At 45.5% G+C, this 15262-nt stretch overlaps 1 protein-coding gene across 2 annotated transcripts; it reads left to right on the top strand.

Moving 5' to 3' along the window:
• Positions 1-3859: 3859 nt before the first annotated feature.
• LOC118922120 (28S rRNA (cytosine-C(5))-methyltransferase-like) lies at positions 3860-12233 on the top strand. Of its 2 annotated transcripts, XM_057487241.1 has the most exons (11): positions 3860-4019; positions 4107-4229; positions 5169-5343; positions 5431-5539; positions 10293-10431; positions 10523-10638; positions 11001-11179; positions 11363-11573; positions 11646-11786; positions 11860-11977; positions 12100-12233. In XM_057487241.1, exons 1-10 carry the CDS (start codon positions 3927-3929, stop codon positions 11972-11974), a joined length of 1401 nt encoding a protein of 466 aa, XP_057343224.1. In that variant the 5' UTR covers positions 3860-3926; the 3' UTR covers positions 11975-11977; positions 12100-12233. The 2 variants fall into 2 exon arrangements, with proteins under 2 accessions (XP_057343224.1, XP_057343223.1); XM_057487240.1 differs by having other exon boundaries at positions 11860-12233.
• Positions 12234-15262: the final 3029 nt, after the last annotated feature.

Below are 15262 nucleotides of genomic sequence, written 5' to 3'. Positions count from 1 at the left end.
ACCTCCACTCCTGCTTAGGTGGTTGACCTGAGCTCAGACTGCTCACTTGTAAATCATATCTCTAGGAGTCATCACCTGATCTTCCAACTAGGGGCCAGTCTAAGGGATACAAGAGCCAACTGAAAGCACTCTGTGACCAAAACGGGAATAATTTGAGCAACAAAATAAGCACTACAAGTTGCCCTGCTATCCCAAAGGAGAGTGTTCCTATGAAGCTTTTCATAAGCCCCAAAGTGAAGCAATTATCATTATTTTACATGGAAAATTTTTGGAGCCACTCCTAGATCCCAAAAACTAACTTCAGGATTTTCTGTTAGCCTAAGATACATATTGCTGACAGACATACAGAATAACTTGAGATAAGGCACAGCTGCTCACACACACAGTTCAAAGCATCAAAAGCTGAGATGCTGAGCGTGGTTCCAGGGAAGTAAGTTGGTGGGGACCCTCTCACTGCTGTGGGGGCGCACTGTGTCTATAAACGGCTGGCTGCAAAACAAACACGGAATGGTATTTTTGATTTTCTCCTTTTTTTGAAAGAGTGAAAAATCCTCTTTGCATTTCTTTTGGTAGTGTGGATAAAGTAAAGATTCCTATGGCCAGGATTCTCACCTGGCCCTGGTTGACTAGCTCACTACACACGTGTGAGCAATACATTGCTATTGACTCTATATAAAGAGCTCCACCCAGTGCTCTGGGTGACATGGTGGCATGGCCGCATGGCTGCTGCAGGAGAGCAGAGACGAGTGGTGGCAGTGCTGAAGGCAAAGACTGAGATGGCTGCGGTGGTAGAGAGGCCCAGAGGTAAAGATGGGCTTGTTGCATGCAGACCTGCTCTGAGTGGATGGGATTCCAGTGATTGACCTGCCACCATGGGAATAAAGTTGGGTATAAACCCTTTCACCCCAAGAACATTCCATTGTCATTCCTCAGGCTCACTGAATCTATAGTGAACTTGTCCTGGGCTGAAACCCATTGGCCAGACAGGTAGCAAAAAAAAAAAAAAAAGACAAAGAAAGACATTAAAGTCTTTCATAAAACTCAAGTGGCATAATGTGAACTTTTGAAAAATGAGGAATGCCTGCATTGAATTACAACCCAAAGTATAATAAAATAAATATCCATGAGTCCATCCTCATATAAATGATTGACTAATCAAATGGGGAGGAGAGACTAATCTGCACAGAATTCCACATAATTTAGGTAGGTACTCTGCCCTCAAGGAGGGGGAGCTTACCCTTCATCCCTGAAGTGTGGGTTGTGCATGCTGACTTCTTCTCAGAGGAAACAGAGGGATGAGGAGCAGGTTTATAGCAGGGAAGCTTGATAAACACTATTGCAGCCGGGTGACCGAGGTCCACATCAACAGTGACGTCGTGTTGATACTTTATGCCCTTGATATGCTCTGATGAGAATGGTACTTTCCCTGTGTCCTTCCCAAAAACTTTTATAATCAGAGTCTGACCATGAGAAAGACAAATCACAATTGAGGGACAGTCTACGAAACATTAACCAGGACTCCTCAAAAGCATGAAGGTCATCAAAACCCAGGGAAGTCTGAGAAAATGTCACAGCCAGGTGGAGCCTCAGGAGACCTGACAATGTAACATGGGATCCTGGATGGGACTTAGGGACAGAAAAAGGACATTAGGTAAAAACTAAGGAAATCTGAATAAACTGTGTACTTGTATCAATATTAGAGCACCTGTAACCAACTCACCTGAAGGAGGGGTGGTTGATTTAGGATGGGTCAACTCCGGCACAGCTCATTGCCACCATATCAATTTGTGCTCCATTCATCCATTCACTTCATTCAAAAGGTATTTATTAGGTCCTTATCATGAGAAAGACACTGGTCTAGCAGGTAGGGAAAGAGAAGTGTCCAGACAGACAGGATTTGCCCTCATGGAGCTAACTAGAGAATAAATCATAACCACGTATGGAATCAAGTCTATGATGAAAATTAGAAGTTGTGATTTGATGGGGTGGTGGGGGGGCTTCCCACTAAAAGATCACTTATTAGCTAACCTAGCTGTGGGTAAAACTGTAATATTTCCAGAATATCTCGCCTGGCTTTAGTACATCTGCATATGAATAGGTGTTGAGGTGAAGTCACCTCCATATCAATGGATAATTACCTGGGCAACGGAGGGCTTATCTGTACCTGAGAGGTGAAGGGAAGGGCCGGTTCTGTTTCTGCTGGAGCAGGAAAGAGGGAAGGGCCTGGGCTGCAATTTGTAAGCAACAAACGGATTTTAAACTTTCTCTCTCCCTTTGACTGATTTCGGTTTTTAGATGTATTTTGCCCCAGGATTTCCCTTCTCCGGACTTCCACTAGCCTACAGGAGTGAGTGAAACCTTTCAACAACTCAGCAATTGTAACGTAGACCAGAGTCAAGCCTCTTGCAAAATGGTCTGTGATGTGCTGTTAGCAGTACAGAGAATATACAGGCTGGAATATTCTAGTCCATGGATGCCTGTCTACTTGAAAGCTTGAGATACATGTGTACTGGGTTTACTCAATCAACCTATTATGTGCAATAACTCCATGGGTGCTGGGGACACAGAGACAAATTCCACAGAATCCCAGTTCTCCCAGAGGACAGGCTGGGGAAACGTTTCTATAAATGAATCATTCCAACAGATGCAGGAAAGGCTAGCCATTTGGGAACAAAGTTAAGAGCTGCTACATCACGTGCCAAACTGAATTCTACATCGATTAAAGACTGAAGTGTGAAAAAAAATGAGGCTATAAGTGATTTCTATATTGTAGAGCTGTAAGGAATTTCCAAGCATGTCACCAAAGGCAGAGACCATAAAAGATTTAAAAAAGAAACATGTCCAAGACAACTATAAACCTCATAAAAGTAAACGAAAAGATGGCAATACCTAAGACAAGTATGCACTGTTAACCTATTGTAACTCCGTGGGAGAGGGGAGGTAAGTTCCCAGCCCAGGGCAAATTACCTTTAAAGCCGAAATCAAAGTGAGAAATCAAGTGGTATAGTGGGAGAAACCCGTTTATTGCGTACAAGCAGTGGTCCACTTTTGCTCACCACCGGCCCTCTCTGATCCAGATATCCTCACGCTCTCCCGACCTTTGAAACCACCTATTGATATGGACGTGACTACTTCTCTCCACTCCGTGGAAACATCTATTGATATGGATGTAAGGCCGGAGAGAGATTCTGGAAATATGAACTTTTACCCACACCTATAAAAGTGTAAGTCTAGAGAAAGGAAACCCGGGGCAAAATACCTCTAAAACTGAAATCAAATAAAGCTTAAAATTGGGAGAAACAAAGCTTAAAACCCACTTACTGCTTACAAACTGCAGTCCGGGTCTGTTTCTCCTGCTCCAGCTGAAGCAACCAGCCCTCCCCTTAACCTACCTCTCAGGTTCAGGAGCCCTCGGTTGCCCTGGTAATTGATACGGAGATGAACTTTTCTCCACCCGTGACGAACGCCTATTGATATGCAGATGTATTAAAGCCATACTTTTCTCAACCCCTGAGGATGTCCTAAAGCCAGGCGAGATATTTTGGAAATACTACAATTTTACCCACAAAAGGGCAGCAAAAGAGATGGTAAAGTGTGTACGAAACACAAAAAATACACATGACCGATAAACATGAAGACATTCAACCTCAACAGAAATTAAAACAGCATAAAACCCAATTGTTTGCTTTATCCGATTGACAGATTGAGAGAAAAACTAAGAGCTCCAGAGAAGTGAAAAAACCGGACCCCACCGCCGGCCTCCTCTCCCGAGCTGGGGTGCGGACCCACCCAAGACTGCGGAGAACTCCGCGGGCGCCGCAGCTTCGCGGCCCGGATCTCTAGGCCCTTTGACCCGGAAGTCCGGGCGGGGGCGTGGCGCAGGGGCGGGACCGCTTCGCGGCAGAGCCGTAAAGGCGCGCGGGAGCATGGCGGTGTACGCAGCGGCGGCGGCCGTGCTGGCGGGCGTGGAGAGCCGCCAGGGCTCCATCAAGGGGTTGGTGTACGGCAGCAGGTTCCAGGTAGCAGGAGACAGGGTTCGGACTCTGGTTGGGTGGGTGGGGTCCCGGGCGGCCCCCTTCAGCCTGCGTGCTCTCGGCCCCGCGCAGAACGTGAAGCAGCTGTACGCGCTGGTGTGCGAGACGCAGCGCTACTCCGCCGTGTTGGACGCCGTGATCGCCAGCGCCGGCCTCCTCGGTGCAGAGAAGAAGCTGCGGCCACACCTGGCCAAGGTGATGGGCGGGGCAGGACTAGGAGGGGCGGGCAGGGCCGCAAGCCCCTCCTTAGCGGGGTCCTAGCTCTGCCAACCGCCGTGTGACTTTAGCCAAGTCTCTTCTCTGAAATGAGGATGAACAGCCATCGCTGGGTTATGAATTGAGGTGGGATGAAAATGCTTTAACTTTGAGCTTGTGTGAAAGATTAAATGAGAACAGAAGTGCGGAATAGTGATGGCAAGGGCTCTTTAGGTTAAAAAAAAATGGTGATGGTAAGGAGGCAGGTTGAGGTTCAGAGCACTGTTGGTGAGCAGCCATGGGGAAGGGGCTGGGAAATAAGAGACAAGATACAAATCCTGTATCTTACATTAGTTTATTATCTTGGGCAGGTGTGTTGCTAATGGGTTTTAGCCCCGGGCAAGGTCGCTACGGATTCAGTGTGACCAAAGAAATTGACAGCAAAACGTTCTTGGGGTGAAAGGGTTATACCCAACTTTATTTCCATGGTGGCAGGTCAGTCACTACAATGCCATTCACTCAGAGCGAGTCTGCATGCAGCAAGCTGGTCTCTGCCTCTGGGCCCCTCTTTCCGCACAGTTGTCCCACACAGCCAGCCATCCTCTGGGCCTCTGTCCTCGGCGCTGCCACCACTCCAGCCTCTGCTCTGCCCTCCTGCAGCCTTGCAGCCCTGCCACCGTGTCACGTGCAGAGCACTGGGTGGAGCTCTTTTTATAAAGTCAACAGCCCTGTATTCCCCATAGGTGTGCAGTGAGCTTGTCAACCAAGGCCTGGTGAGAATCCTGGCCACAGGAACTCTCATTTTATTCACAGCAGGGTAGCTCACTTTTACCAGTTATTGGGTGAACAGGTGATCTGTTTGCCCTTTCCAGTTCCAACACTGTGGAGTTCCAAGGCCTTAGTGCTTAGGGCTTTTTCTCTTCATTGCCACACCCCCAGGTGCTAGTGTATGAGTTGTTGCTGGGAAGAGGCTTTAGAGGGGGTGGGGGCCGATGGAAGCCGCTGCTGGAACGGCACCAGGCAAGGCTGAAGGCTGAGTTAGCCCGGCTCAAGGTTCATCGAGGTGTGAGCCGGAATGAGGACCTGTTGGAAGTGGGAACCAGGCCTGGCCGAGGTGAGTTGGAATTGTGGGGGTGGGTGATACCCATCAGGCCCTCGGGACAGGGCCATGTTCCTCCTCTCACTGTCGATTGCGTTCTAGCCTCCCAGGTGCCTCGGTTTGTGCGGGTGAACACTCTCAAGACCTGCCCTCATGATGTGATTGATTATTTCAAGAGGCAAGGTTTCTCCTACCAGGGTCGGGCTTCCAGGTGAGCTTAGAGCCTTACTGGCTGTCCTTATTCATCACGGGAGACTCCTGGAAACACCCGGGAAACAGGGATCTGGGAAGGGAGAGGCAGGTGGCTGTGGCTGCACTCAGGTTTTCTGCCTACATTTCCAGCAGTTTCTCCATCTCTTTGGAAGGCCTGTCTCCTTCACCCCTTAAAAACATTGGCTCTCTTCGAAGTCCCATCACACATTCTAGTACTGTATCCCTCAGTTTCTTCTCTAGCTCCTACTCCTACTTCTCACCTGGTGATTCCTGTCTCCCAGTGTAGACCTCTCTCCAGTACCTCACATGCACCATAATTGCAGCCATGTGTCAAATTGATCTTGATCTTCGCTCTTGAGTCTGCACCTTCTTTTCCCCCCTTATCTCAAGTAGTTTAACCTTGTGCAGAAGATAGACGGGTATCCTAAAGCTTTGGTTGGAGGGAACAGAATAGCCGACTCAAATTGGCCGAGCAGTAAGTAAATTCATTAGCCCCCATTAGAAGGCTGCCCAGAATAAGGCTGTGCTCCAGGTTAGCTTGCTCCCAGGGTCCAGTTTTGCCATCAGAGAACCAGATCTTTCCATCTCTGTCTTTGCTCCATCATTCATAGTGTCAGCTTCATCCCAAGGCAGGTTTCCTCGAGTTGGGGAGATTTATTTTTTAATTGCTAAATCATGTTTATTCAAAATTCAAGATTAAGAAGAATCCTTCCAAAACAATATGTTTAACCCGTTACTGGGTTATTTTGCAACAAGCTTTTTTTCTGTTTTTTGTTTGTTTTTTCTTGAGGTATAATTGACGTATAATGTTGTATTAGCTTCAGGTGTATAACGGTTTGATACTTGTTGCCAAATGATCACTTCAGTAAGTCTAGTTAATACCCATTACCACACAGTTACAAAAAATTTTTTCATGTGATGAGAACTTTTAAGATCACTCTTGTAGCAACTTTTGAATAAACAGTACAGTATTGTTAAGTATAGTCACCAAGCTGTAATTATATTCCCAGGACTGACTGACTTTATCACTGGAAAATTTTACCTTTTGACTCCCTTCACTCATTTCGCTCCCCCGCCCCCCCTCCCCCCCCATTTCCTGCCTCTGGTAACCACAAATCTGTTCTTTGTATCTGTGAGTCCTTTTTTTTTTTTTTTTTTTTTTAAGATTCCACATATAAGTAAGATCATAAGGTATTTGTCTTTCTCTGACTTATTTCACTTACGTGTGTCCTCAGGGTCTGTCCATGTTGTAAGTGGCAAGATTGTCATTCTTTTTTGGCCAATACTCCATTGTATAAATACACCACACGTTCTTTATCCATTGATTTGCTGATGGTCATTTAGTTTGGTCCCACGTCTTGGCTGTTGTAAATAATGCTGTGATGAACATGGGGGTGCTGATACCTTTTTGAGTTACTGTTTTCATTTTCTTTAGATAAATACCCAGGATTGGAATTGATGGATCATAGGGTAGTTCTGTTTTCAATTTGTTAAACAACCTCCATACTGCTTTCTACAGTGGCTGCACCAACTGTCATCCCTACCAACAGTGCAGGGGGGCTCGCTTTTCTCCACATCCTTGCCAACACTTGTTACTTCTTGTCTTTTGGATAGTGGCCATTCTGACTGGTGTGAGATGATAATCTTAATCATGGTTTTGATTTGCATTTCCCTGGTGATAAGTGATGTTGAGCGTCTTTTCATGTGCTTCTTGGCCATCTGTATGTCTTCTTTGGAAAAATGTTCAGTTTCTCTGCCCATTTTTAACCGAATTGCTTATTGGGGGCTTAGGTTGAATGAGTTCTTTATAGATTTTGGATATTAACCCTTTATCAGATGTGTCATTTACAAATAATTCTTCCATACAAAAAGATTGCCTTTTTGTTTTGTTTATGGTTTCCTTTATGGGCAGAAACTTTTTAGTTTGATGTAGTCTCAAATGTTTATTTTTGCTTTTGTTTCTGTCACCTGGGGAGACATATGCAGAAAAAAATTACTAAAGTTGATGTCCAGTAGTTTACTACCTATGTTCTCTTTTAGAGCTTTATGATGTAAGGTCTTATATTTAGGTCTTCAGTCCATTTCAGGTTTGTTTTTGTGTATGGTGTAAGAAAGTGGTCCAGTTTCATTCTTTTGTTTGTGGCTGTCTGTTCATTGAAGAGCCTGTCTCCTCCCACTGTGTATTCTCGCCTCCTTTGTTGTGGGTTGATTAACCGTGAATGCCTGCATTTATTTCTGGGCTCTCTCTTCTTTTGAACTACTGTGTTTTTCTGACAGTACCATACTTTTTTGATTTATTATCTTCGATGCAATTTTAAATGGTATTGTTTTTAAACTTTGTGATAGTTTGTTATTAGTGTATTGGTGTATAGAAGTACAGCAGGTTTTTTATATTGATTTTTTTAACCTGTAACTTTACTGAATTTGTTGACTAGTTCTAACAGTGTTTTGATGGAGCTGTTAAGGCTTTTGATGTATATTATCATATCATCTGCAAATAATGACACCTTTACTTCTTCCTTTCCAACGTAGATTCCTTTTATTTCTTTTTCTTGCCTCAGTGCCCTGACTAGGACTTCCAGTAGTATATTGAATATAAGCTGCAAGAATGGCAGCCTTGTCTTGTTCCTGATGTGAAAGTGAGACAGGGACCGTGGGTGCAGTCAGAGTAGAGTGAGGGCCTCCGGAAAAAGACCTCTACCAAAACTGCATATTAAACAATTAAACAAAGACAGAGTCACATTAATTCTCTGAAGTAAAATATCGAACAAGGAATATAAGCATTCTTCAGTGAAGATTAGTTAAAACTAAAAAGCCAGGAATAACCTGGCCTGGAATATTTGAACATCCCCCAAATAAGAAAATACCTCAGCATAGCCCATGTCTTGTTTGTGTCAATTAAATGAGGCTATTGTAAAATTTACTTCAGCCTGCTGAAAGGCCCAGTTTATCTTTAACTTTACCCAGATGCTGCTTTTCCTCCTCCAGCCCTAATCAAGTCAGTAACTCAGCTCAGCTTGAAAGCAAAACAAGCAGCCTTGACTGATGTGCTCCCAAACCAAGAAACTACTATTCTGAGAAAGGATCAAAACAGTAAATTTCTTATGTTAACTCCGCAAAATAGTCTGAGAAACCAATAAGAAACTTAGTTTCTCTTTAAAAATAAACACTTAGAGACCATCTGGTGGATCCACCTCCCTAACTCTTGGACTCTCAACTGCCTATAAATCCCCTAGACAACGCGCCACCACGGACTCTCTTGTCCCCTCCTGGCATGAGCCGGGAGCTCTGTTCTTTCACTGTATCTAAATAAGAGCCTGTACCTTGCTCTCCTACCTTGAGTGTTTGTGAAGCTCATTTGTCGGCTTCGTGAACAAGAACCCCGGCATCAAGAGGAAAAGCTTTTAGCGTTTCACCATTGTGATGTTAGCTGTAGGCTTGTGATCTGTGGCCTTTATTATGTTGAAGTACATTCCAATTATTCCTGCTTCTTGAGCAAGTTTATCACAAATGGATGCTGAGTTTTGTCAGATGTTTTTTCTGCATCTGTTCAGATGACCACATGGCTTTTACCCATCTTTTGTTCATGTGCTGTATCACACTGACAGATTGATTTGCGGATGTTGAGCCATCTTTGCATCCCTGTACTTGGCACCTTCTGTGTTCCTTGTTTTAACCAAACAGATGTCAGCTCTGTGCACTCATTTGGTCAGGCCAGATACGGAGTCATCCCTGATGCTTTCCTCCCTCCTCTCCCTTCAGCATCTTTCTCAAATCCGTTCCTTTCTCTTTGTCCTTCTGCACATTGCCTTGGTTTAGGCACTCCTTTCCTATCATGATTGGCAGAGGTCTCTCCTAAACTGATCTCCTTGCTTCCAGACTTTCCTGCCAAGGCTGGCTGCAGAAAGACCTGAAGCCAGATCGATGTGGCCCCCCTGCTGAAGCCCCTCCTTGGCTCTCCATTGTGCTGAGCCCCTGCTTCCCCTCCGGCCCATCTGCCATGGCGCTCTCTACCTGGTGTCCCCGCTGCGGTTGCTGCTCCCTACGCCACATGTTCCTGCACTGACATACTGCCTGGTCTGTCCTGTGGCCATTCTGGGAAGCCTTCTTTGCTCCCTCCCTTCCCCCATCTCCCAGATGTTCCCCCTCTGCCTCTAGCTTGTTGCTTGGAGACCAGGGTGGTAGAGTGGAAAGTAGCTGTGTTTGGGTTTGAATTCCAGCTCTGCCACTTGAGAGCTGTCCACACTGAGATGCTATTCCCTAGGCCTGTTCTGCAGGGTCAGGGGGAGTGACCAGACGCCTTTGCAGAGCCTAGTGGATTAGCTTTCACCTCAGCCCGTAGGGTTACCACCTTGTCACCCCTCAGGAATCAGCTCATCGATCTCCTCCCCTGCACCATGAAAAGTAACCCTTCCCAGAGGTTATGCTTTAACAGTGCTGGCTGACATTGAGTGCCAAATTAGTGCCAGATATCTTTTAAGTATTTGGCGAGTGTCAGCTCATTCAGTCCTCCCTGAGGTGGGGACGAAGTCACTTGCTCACATTCCTACTGCTGGTGGAGGTGGGACCCTCAGTGAGGCGGGCCTGAGAACCCGTTCTCCCAGCTGCTGCCTCTCTCTGATCCCTGCCTATTTTTTCATAGCAGTTATAAACACCTGTTGCAGGAATGAGTAAAGTGAGGTGACATGTAAAATGTCTGACCTGGCATGAAGGCAGAAAATGTTGAACGAATGGTTCTTACTCCCTGACAGCCTCGAGGAGCTAAGGGCCCTCAAAGGGAAGCGTTTTCTTCTGGATCCCTTGTTGCCAGAGCTGCTTGTGTTTCCTGTCCAGACCGATCTGCACCAACATCCACTGTACCAAGCCGGTCACCTCATTCTACAAGACAAGGTAGGGAAAATGGATGGCAAAGGGGAGGAAGTGTGGGAGAGCGGCCGCCTGGGATCTCTGCTCACCCCGCTGCTGTGCGCTTCCCTGCCAGGCCAGCTGTCTGCCCGCCATGCTGCTGGCTCCGCCCCCGGGCGCCCACGTCATCGATGCATGTGCTGCCCCTGGCAATAAAGCCAGTCACTTGGCTGCTCTTCTGAAGAACCAGGGGTGAGTGCCACGGTCATTCAGGAAGGGGATAGGGTCTGATCCTGTACTTTGTAAGAAGAAATGAACTCTATTCTAGTGGATTGGTGAAGGCTGAAGGGAAGATTTTCCTTAAACATTTCCTCTGGGCCTGGGGCAGCTTGTGCCACGGCCCCAAACTAAGCTTCCCTGTGGGTCGCAGGTGTGAGATGTGAATCCCGTAGCCCTTGGAGCAGAGGCTCCAGGCCAGGTACCTCTAACCACTGACCCTCACAGGCCAGGTGACTATTTTCTGTGTCTTGACTTAATGTACACGTCATCTATGAGCTGTGGGCCCTTAGATGCTCCATGAATTCTCTGCGCCTCAAGTCTGCCCTCTTCCCCAGGAAGATCTTTGCCTTTGACCTGGATGCGAAGCGGGTGGCGTCTATGGCTACTCTGCTGGCCCGGGCTGGAGTCTCTTGCTGTGAGCTAGCTGAGAAGGACTTCTTGGCAGTTTCACCCTCAGACCAGCGCTATTGTCAGGTCCAGTACATCCTGCTGGATCCTTCCTGCAGTGGCTCTGGTGAGATGTGGATAAAGTGGGGCGAGGAACCCGGAGCAGAGCAACTGAGTGGAAGGGGCAGCAGTTCATTTGGGCCTTGGGTTTAGTTCTGACTCCATCATCACGTAGGCACTTGTTCTCACGCAGAAAGTGGGGATTCCAGTATGAAGTAAGGCGATCTGTACTGAGAACCCCATTCCTTAGGTATGCTGAGCAGACAGCTGGAGGAGCCCGGGGCAGGCACCCCCAGCCAGGAACGCTTGCGTGCCCTGGCAGGGTTCCAGCAGCGAGCTCTGTGCCACGCGCTCACCTTCCCCTCCCTGCGGCGCCTTGTCTACTCCACGTGTTCCCTTTGCCAAGAGGAGAATGAAGATGTGGTACAAGAGGCCTTGCAGCAGAGCCCGGGAACCTTCAGGTAGTGGGGCTCACCCAGGGTCTTGGGGAGGGAGCTGCTCCCTGTACCCAGAAGCCTGTCACTTCTCCTCAGGCTGGCTCCTGCCCTCCCCTCCTGGCCCCATCGAGGCCTTAGCACTTTCCCCGGTGCCGAGCACTGCCTGCGGGCCTCTCCTGAGACCACGCTCACTGGTGGCTTCTTCGTTGCTGTTCTTGAACGGGTAGACGTGCTGAGGTGAGTGGGAAGGGGGCTGCTCTGAACATGCTGGGAGATAGGGACACATCTCATCTGAGGACTTTTCTTCCAGCTCAGTCTCAGAGTCTGAGGCACTGGCTCCAGAACTTCCACCCAGTCCAGCCCCAAAGAGAAAGAAGAGGCGGCGAAAAGCAGCGGCCGCTCCGAGCACACCACCCTGCACTTAGCAGGTGCTCAGAGCCGAGTCTTTGTGGGGAGGGAAGATGCCACTTCTCCCCTCAGTTTAACCTTGGGTCCTTGGTCCCAGGCAGCAGTTTTGTTTTGAAAGGGTATGTCTTTTTTATTGGTACAGGAAGGAACTGGTAACCCCGTTTCTCCAGCTGGAAAGACATGGATTTCTTTGTCTGTTGGGTCCCTTCCCTGGGTCATATTCATGCTGCTGAGAGAATTCTGCTACCTGCAGAAATAAAAAGACATGGTCCACAATAGGTCACAGTTTTTTTATTATTAATGACATAAGCAAGGAGGAAAATATCAATCACATTCATACTAAAAATTTCACCTAGACTCACAGGAATTAAGTTTTTTTTTTTTTTTTAAGAACATTATGTTTACTAGGCTCTCCCCTACCCCAAGTCCCACCCACAAACCCCATTACAGTCACTGTCCATCAGCATAGTAAGATGTTGTATAATCACTACTTATCTTCTCTGTGTTGCACAGCCCTCCCCTTTCCCCCACCCCCCACATTATACGTGCTAATCATAATACCCATTTTCTTCTTCCCCGCACTTATCCCTCCCTACCCTCCCATTCTCCCCAGTCTCTTTCCCTTTGGTAACTGTTAGTCCATTCTTGGGTTCTGTGATTCTGCTGCTGTTTGGTTCCTTCAATTTTTCCTTTGTCCTTATACTCCACAGATGAGTGAAATCATTTGGTACTTGTCTTTCTCCGCTTGGCTTATTTCACTGAGCATAATACCCTCCAGCTCCATCCATGTTGTTGCAAATGGTAGGATTTGTTTTCTTCTTATGGCTGAATAATATTCCATTGTGTATATGTACCACATCTTCTTTATCCATTCATCTCCTAATGGACACTTAGATTGCTTCCATTTCTTGGCTATTGTAAATAGTGCTGCAATAAACATAGGGGTGCATCTGTCTTTTTCAAACTGGAGTGCTGCATTCTTAGCATAAATTCCTAGAGGTGGAATTCCTGGGTCAAATGGTAAGTCTATTTTTAGCATTTTGAGGAACCTCCATACTGCTTTCCACAATGGTTGAACTAATTTACATTCTCACCAGCAGTGTAGGAGGGTTCCCCTTTCTCCACAACCTCGCCAGCATTTGTTGTTGTTTGTCTTTTGGATGGTAGCCATCCTTACTGGTGTGAGGTGATATCTCATTGTGGATTTAATTTGCATTTCTCTGATAACTAGCAATGTGGAGCATCTTTTCATGTGACTGTTGGCCATCTGAATTTCTTCTTTGGAGAACTGTCTGTTCAGCTCCTCTGCCCATTTTTTAATTGGATTATTTGCTTTTTGTTTGTTGAGGTGCGTGAGCTCTTTATATATTTTGGATGTCAAGCCTTTATCGGATCTGTCATTTACGAATATATTTTGCCATACTGTAGGGTACCTTTTCGTTCCATTAATGGTGTCCTTTGCTGTACAGAAGCTTTTCAGCTTGATGTAGTCCCACTTGTTCATTTTTGCTTTTGTTTTCCTTCCCTGGGGAGATATGTTCATGAAGAAGTTGCTCTTTGTTTATGTCTAAGAGATTTTTGCCTATGTTTTTTTCTAAGAGTTTTATGGTTTCAGGACGTACATTCAGGTCTTTGATCCATTTTGAATTTACTTTTGTGTATGGTGTTAGACAGTGATCCAGTTTCATTCTCTTACATGTAGCTGTCCAGTTTTGCCTGCACCATCTGTTGAAGAGACTGTCATTTCCCCATTGTATGTCCATGGCTCCTTTATCGTATATTAATTGACCATATATGTTTGGGTTAATGTCTGGAGTCTCTAATCTGTTCCACTGGTCTGTGGCTCTGTTCTTGTGCCAGTACCAAATTGTCTTGATTACTATGGCTTTGTAGTAGAGCTTGAAGTTGGGGAGTGATATCCCCCCACTTTATTCTTCTTTCTCAGGATTGCTTTGGCTATTCAGGGTCGTTGGTGTTTCCATATGAATTTTTGAACTATTTGTTCCAGTTCGTTTTAAGAATGCTGTTGGTAATTTGATAGGGATTGCATCAAATCTTTATATTGCTTTGGGCAGGATGGCCATTTTGAGTATATTAATTCTTCCTAGCCAAGAGTATGGGATGAGTTTCCATTGGTTAGTGTCCTCTTTAATTTCTCTTAAGAGTGTCTTGTAGTTTTCAGGGTATAGGTCTTTCACTTCTTTGGTTAGGTTTCTTCCTAGGTATTTTATTCTTTTTGATGCAATTGTGAATGGAATTGTTTTCCTGATTTCTCTTTCTATTGGTTCTTTGTTAGCGTATAGGAAAGCCACAGATTTCTGTGTGTTGATTTTGTATCCTGCAACTTTGCTGTATTCCAATATCAGTTCCGGTAGTTATGGAGTGGAGTCTTTAGGGTTTTTTATGTACAATATCATGTCTTCTACAAATAGTGACAGTTTAACTTCTTTACCAATCTGGATTCCTTGTATTTCTTTGTTTTGTCTAATTGCCCTGGCTAGGACCTCCAGTATTATGTTAAAATTAACAGTGGGGAGAGTGGGCATCCCTGTCTTGTTCCTGATCTGAGAGGAAAAGCTTTAGCTTCTTGCTGTTCAGTATGATGTTAGCTGTGGGTTTATCATATATGGCCTTTATTATGTTGCGGTACTTACCCTCTGTACCCATTTTGCTGAGAGTTTTTATCATGAATGGATGTTGAATTTTGTCGAATAGTTTTTCAGCATCTATGGAGATGATCATGTAGTTTTTGTCTTTCTTTTTATTGATGTGGTGGATGATGTTGATGGATTTTCGAATGTTGTACCATCCTTGCATCCCTGGGATGAATCCCACTTGGTCGTGTATGATCCTTTTGATATATTTTTGGATTCGGTTAGCTAATATTTTATTGAGTGTTTCTGCATCTACGTTCATCAGGGATATTGGTCTGTAATTTTCTTTTTTGGTGGGGTCTTTGCCTGGTTTTGGTATTAGGGTGATATTGGCTTCATAGAATGAGTTTGGAATTATTCCGTCTTCTATTTTTTGGAAAACTTTAAGGAGAATGGGTATTATATCTTCTCTGTATGTCTGATAAAATTCCGAGGTAAATCTTTCTGGCCTGGGGGTCTTTTTCTTTTTGATTACTGCTTCAATTTTGTTGCTAGTAATTGGTCTGTTTAGATTTTCTGTTCCTTCCTTGGTCAGTCTTGGAAGGTTGTATTTTTCTAGGAAGTTGTCCATTTCTTCTAGGTTTTCCAGCTTCTTAACATATAGGTTTTCATAGTAGTCTCTAATAATTCTTTGTATTTCTGTAGGGTCCG

Source organism: Manis pentadactyla, chromosome 10 (genome assembly GCF_030020395.1).
Source record: "Manis pentadactyla isolate mManPen7 chromosome 10, mManPen7.hap1, whole genome shotgun sequence".
NCBI lineage: Eukaryota > Metazoa > Chordata > Mammalia > Pholidota > Manidae > Manis > Manis pentadactyla.
The sequence above is the reverse complement of the archived record's forward strand: the minus strand, read 5'-3'. Positions and strand labels throughout refer to the sequence as shown.